The 5,000-nt window shown below is 35.5% G+C and overlaps 2 protein-coding genes across 5 annotated transcripts in view; one reads left to right on the top strand and one right to left on the bottom strand.

Moving 5' to 3' along the window:
- LOC137970206 (meiotic recombination protein DMC1/LIM15 homolog) overlaps positions 1-2,501 on the top strand; it is a 4,543-nt gene extending 2,042 nt beyond the window's left edge. The window contains exons 9-16 of the mRNA XM_068816727.1: positions 1-36; positions 184-257; positions 444-558; positions 884-915; positions 1,000-1,018; positions 1,138-1,147; positions 1,713-1,829; positions 2,432-2,501. The exon at positions 1-36 is cut by the window's left edge and continues 56 nt beyond it. Of these exons, the coding sequence (XP_068672828.1) occupies positions 1-36; positions 184-257; positions 444-558; positions 884-915; positions 1,000-1,018; positions 1,138-1,147; positions 1,713-1,829; positions 2,432-2,501 (473 nt within the window). The remainder of the gene's footprint in view (positions 37-183; positions 258-443; positions 559-883; positions 916-999; positions 1,019-1,137; positions 1,148-1,712; positions 1,830-2,431) is intronic.
- Positions 1-5,000, bottom strand: part of LOC137970205 (L-xylulose reductase-like) — an 11,856-nt gene that overhangs the window by 782 nt on the left and 6,074 nt on the right. Inside the window, exons 5-9 of one of the 4 annotated variants that reach the window (XR_011116777.1) lie at positions 4,862-4,961; positions 4,117-4,181; positions 3,310-3,427; positions 3,061-3,194; positions 1,986-2,038 (exon numbers count right to left, since the gene is read on the bottom strand). Coding sequence is in view for 3 of the 4 variants with exons in the window: in XM_068816725.1 (XP_068672826.1) it covers positions 3,091-3,194; positions 3,310-3,427; positions 4,117-4,181; positions 4,862-4,961 (387 nt within the window). In the remaining variant the exon portion in view is untranslated. Of the gene's footprint in view, positions 1-1,942; positions 2,039-2,542; positions 3,195-3,309; positions 3,428-4,116; positions 4,182-4,861; positions 4,962-5,000 lie in introns of those variants that run through there. The other 3 variants (XM_068816726.1, XM_068816725.1, XM_068816724.1) reach the window with 3 other exon arrangements.

Genomic DNA, 5,000 nt, shown 5'->3' with positions numbered 1-5,000 from the left:
TGCTGGATAATGTGCTCTACTGTAGGGCATACACAAGTAAGTCACATTTCTACAATTCAGACCAAATGAGGGAATTTCACCCTATAAGTGCTCCATTTTCAACTTAATAACAACAAAAACATGAGTTAAGAGATGCTTGCTATTCATCAAAGTTACCACCACTAAATATAATATGTTTGGTAGGTGAGCACCAGTATGAGCTGATGGATTGTGTAGCAGCGAAGTTCCATGACGAACCAGGAGTATTCAAGCTGATGGTATATAAATAATAACACACATTCCTCTTGAATTCAGTTAATTAATATAGTATAGTTGATAAAACGAATTCACAAACTATATGAGTTGTATTTCATTTACTTGGTCAAGTAATACAATCTTATGTTATAACTGCTGAATGTGTTGGATTATGTGCATAGTTGACCTGTGTCTGTTGTTGGCATCAGATAATCGACTCCATAATGGCACTCTTTAGAGTTGACTTTTGTGGAAGAGGGGAACTGGCAGACAGGCAACAGAAACTTGCACAGATGTTATCAAGACTGCAAAAATTATCCGAGGGTGAGAGAAAACAGTTGACGGATTGAACACAAAAATACGATTATAGTTTCTTGTTAACTAATTTGTCCGAAAGTTCAATTTTTTTTGTTTTTTCTTTGAATTATGCGGACTTGGTCATACAATAATACATTCTTACTTACTGATAGTTCCACAAGTAACTGTAAGTCGTTATAACTCTTCTAGTAGTGTTCAAAGTAACTGAAATTCGTTATGACTCTCTTCTTAAGAAGTGCTCAAAGGAGTGTAAGTAAGTTCTTAACAAGTATTCTAACAAATATTCTTGCTAATGCTTCTCTGACCTGTAAGTTTTAATCCTTGTTTATAGAATTCAATGTTGCGGTTTTTATCACCAATCAGGTATAAAAGTTTTTACCAATATTTCTCAATTTTACTTTCTCATGGGTTAATATGTGCCTCTGACATAACTTCCTTAAATTGCAGATGACAGCAGATCCTGGAGGTTAGTATCAACCAGCATTGTTTTCACATCCTTCATTGAATTAAATCAAGGATGACTGCACACCTCATATTTTTATTTTCCTTTACATGGCTTGCTGATCAACCTCGACTGGTGAACAGCTACGATGAGGTACACAAACATTCAAAAAAATGCTATTATTGTAACAAAAAAATAATTTGTAGTTCTCGCAATCCTAACAATAATACTCCGTAATCAGTATAATTATTTGAAGGGCAGGCTATAGACACCTAAAAAATTCAGGTGGCTCTATGAGAGACAATTGCTGAAATTGTCCAGATAAGTACAATGATCACTTCTCTCTTTTGAATAATACTCCCTACAGCTAAATTAGATAACAATAATATTATTACCGTTATCTAATAGAGCGGTTTTCAAATGAGCGTCATAAAACCAAAAACAAAGTTATTACTTTGGCCAATCAAAAAGGACAGAGACAATCTACAAACTGGAAGTAATTAGACATAGCCGACACAAAGCGCGGAAAAATGTGCACGCGTGAGCCAGGATTGGTTTTGCTTTCACTTCTGATTGGTTGCCAAAGTGGCGCAAGAATTTTGAACCAATCGCTGAGTGAAGTTATGCAAAACCAAAGCAATTCTCTAATTACTTTCGACACTCAATTGAAAACCACTCTAGCTGCAGGGAGTAAAATGTTTTCTTTTTCCCTATACAGTTTTCAAGCTGATCCTAAGAAACCAATTGGTGGACATATACTGGCTCATGCATCCACAACTCGGATAAGTTTGAGAAAAGGCAGAGGAGAGACAAGAATTGCCAAGATATATGACAGGCACGATAAAATTAATAGCTATAGCACTGTTTTAATGACCTGATAACAATGCACTGATCTCATTTTTAACTAGACCAAAAGGCAAAAGCATGTTTGTTTGTTTTATGGCATTCTCACATCATTGTCTATCTTTATCTTTAATGGTTGATAGCCTACCATGGTGAGCTCGTGTTAATTATCTACAAATGTAATGAGCGTGCATCTGATTCCTGAAATGAATGTATGATATAGAAAGATAAGATCGGTAAATTGTCTTAATTCCAGAGTGCTGTTTCTGTAATTAAGATACAGAATGTTATAACAATGGTAGAATATCAACTGTATTCGGTTTACAGGGGTATAAATGTGACCTGAAAACTGAGTTAACTGTTGCCTGTCAACTTACTGAATAATTTACCGGTAATAATGAATTTTTTTTCTCACAAATTTATTACTGATAATGATTGAGGATCAGTGCCAAACCTGGGATAAAAGCCATGACAACCCATATGTTCTAGTAAGATTTATTCCTAGGGTCAATGTGATCATTTCTTCAGCTCAGCTCACAAGGCTTCAGATAAATCTGATCTTTCATCTTTCTCTGTTTTCGCTTTCTCATACAGTCCTGATCTTCCAGAAAATGAAGCAACTTTTGCAGTCACTTCTGGAGGGATTGCTGATGCAAAAGAGTGACATATTGAAGCAGAGACAAATAATCCTCAGCTGATTACATTTCCTTCAATGTTCTTATTTAATTTGTGAAGATAAACATGTTTGACCTAAAATCAGAGCTCTCGTATATTCAATTTTGATTCTTGTTTATTTATTATTTTTATACATGAACACAGAAAGCCTGCACATTACCAAAGCTTACCCTTACATTACAAGCATTCCTGGTGAGGTTCAGAGGAAGGGTGTACAAAGAGGAATCTAAAGAGGTTTAACCCATTGACTCCTTAGAGTAAGACTTAACAGAGTCAATGGGTTAAAGCAAGGTTCAAACCTGTCAGAATCTGTACATTTTAGCCTGCATTTTCAAGAGTCTGGCACTTGAATTTCCCAGGTCAATTTTCAGCACTAGTACTTTTTTTTTATCAAAATACCAGCTGGTATCTGGACCATTAAACACCTCTGCAACAATAGAGGCAACCTGGGTCATGGAACGACACAATTAACATTTACAATAATATTATTAAAGTTCCATCAGCAAGACATATGCATCATGTGATTCATAGCCAACCCATAACAATACCTTAAATTATAAAATACTAATTTTATTGAACTATCGGGCAAGAAATCCTCCATCAACAGGTAGAACGGCTCCATTTATCATACTGGCTTTGTCACTCAATAGGTAAAGAATGGCATCAACAACTTCCTCCACCTCTACAAAAAAGAACAGTTCATGGTCAAGTTATGCGCCGATGTTAAAGGTTTTTTTTCAGTTCATTTGGTGGGATTTATTTGACTTTCATTCATTTTGAGTTTGACTCTTATTTACCTGCAAATCTTCCAAGTGGTATTTGATCAAGCATTGGTTTTGCCTTAGAAGGATCTGACCATCCTAACTTTCCCATTTTAGTCAAGACAACAGTTGGGTTGACTGCATTCACTCTAATCTGCAATTATAGCAATTAACTTAGGAGTTAAGGTCTACTAGGAAAGGTATGAGGTGACAGGGGTTGGAGATTTTCCCATCTACAAAGAATAAACTCTACGTTTTTCACAAGTTACTAGACAGTCTTTAATTCTCTGCTAACATTACTGACATTCTCACCCACATCTTAGTATAAACGAAATGGTGTCCAAAACATAACAATACTTTTTTTGTCAACCAATTATCTTTGATAATATTAAATTCAATCTTAATTATACCTCTCAGATAGTTATGTACCCTTCTTGCAGATACAAAGGCCATTTTGATTTCTATTGTTTTGAAAGATATTATGGGATGCTCAGGGAGCAATTTAATAATTATGTATTTGCCCCTGGGCATCCCATAATAGCTATTTGAAACAATAGAAATCAAAATGGCCACCACATAGATCTGCAAAAAGGTCTATAAATTTCAGGAGGCTGTATTCTACAGAATGGCCCCCTAAATTTCACGTGGTGCTTTCCTACTTCAGTTGACTTTTTTTATTAAGAGATGTATATCTTTGTTTTTGTTGGTCTATTCCATGGCCTGAGAGCCATGGGAAAAAAATGTGGGCCATTACTAACAGTGCAACCCTCAAAATCAGTTTGTAAGAAGTATGTGAAATACATGTACATGCAGACATTGTAAAGAACAAAATAAAGCACTGACCTGATGAGGGCCTAGCTCTAAGGCCATAGATTTCGTAAGCATATCCAGTGCTGCCTTTGTAGAACCTAGGTATTCATCAGTACAACAATGATAAAGGATAGGGCCTTGAAGTCAAATTAAATTTGGGTAAAAAACCTCATTCTTATGCTCTGTGGGCAACACATATAATAAGCACCTTATCACTTGACCATATCACACAGGAAGCCCACATTACTCTAAGGGTTCAAAACTACCAGTATTTTTTGTTTGATTAAAAGAATTAGATTAATTTTATAAAACCGGTAAATGTCTTACCAAACTTATTTTCTCAGGTAACACTGTAATTTAAGGATCCTTGCTTTTTTCCAGTTTAATTTTCAATTTTTTATTAAAAGACCTCTGGATATAACAAGTATCTTGCTAACCTCCTTTTCTCAGGCTGTAATGTACATTGCAGCTCCATGATGTTTTTTCAACTTGTGAATAAATTGAACTGTAAACAGGTGGACTGTAACATACAATATGGCCCTCAAATCAGAGAGCAAGACCTATTATTCCTGGCAGCAAAATCTCTCAAACACTCATGACTCTTTAGGCTTTAGGAATATTGCTCACAGAATATCATTATCCTCTAATCCCGATGAGCTGCTACTTTAAGTGATCTTCTACATGAAGACTTTTCTGTGTTTAGGGACAGTTGGTATCACAGGATAATCAATCAAGAGTGGGTTTAAAATTTATTTATTATAACTTTAAAAACACTCACAATACAAAGTGTGGTCTTTCAAAGCCCTTTGTGAAGCTTGGCTGGAAACATTAACTATTGCTCCCCCATAGTGTCCAGCAATCATCTTTTTGGCCACAGCCTAGAACAGTTACGAAATCTTCATATCATCAGAAAAAAC

The sequence above is a fragment of the Montipora foliosa genome, chromosome 9 (assembly GCF_036669935.1).
Source record: "Montipora foliosa isolate CH-2021 chromosome 9, ASM3666993v2, whole genome shotgun sequence".
NCBI lineage: Eukaryota > Metazoa > Cnidaria > Anthozoa > Scleractinia > Acroporidae > Montipora > Montipora foliosa.
The sequence above is the reverse complement of the archived record's forward strand: the minus strand, read 5'-3'. Positions and strand labels throughout refer to the sequence as shown.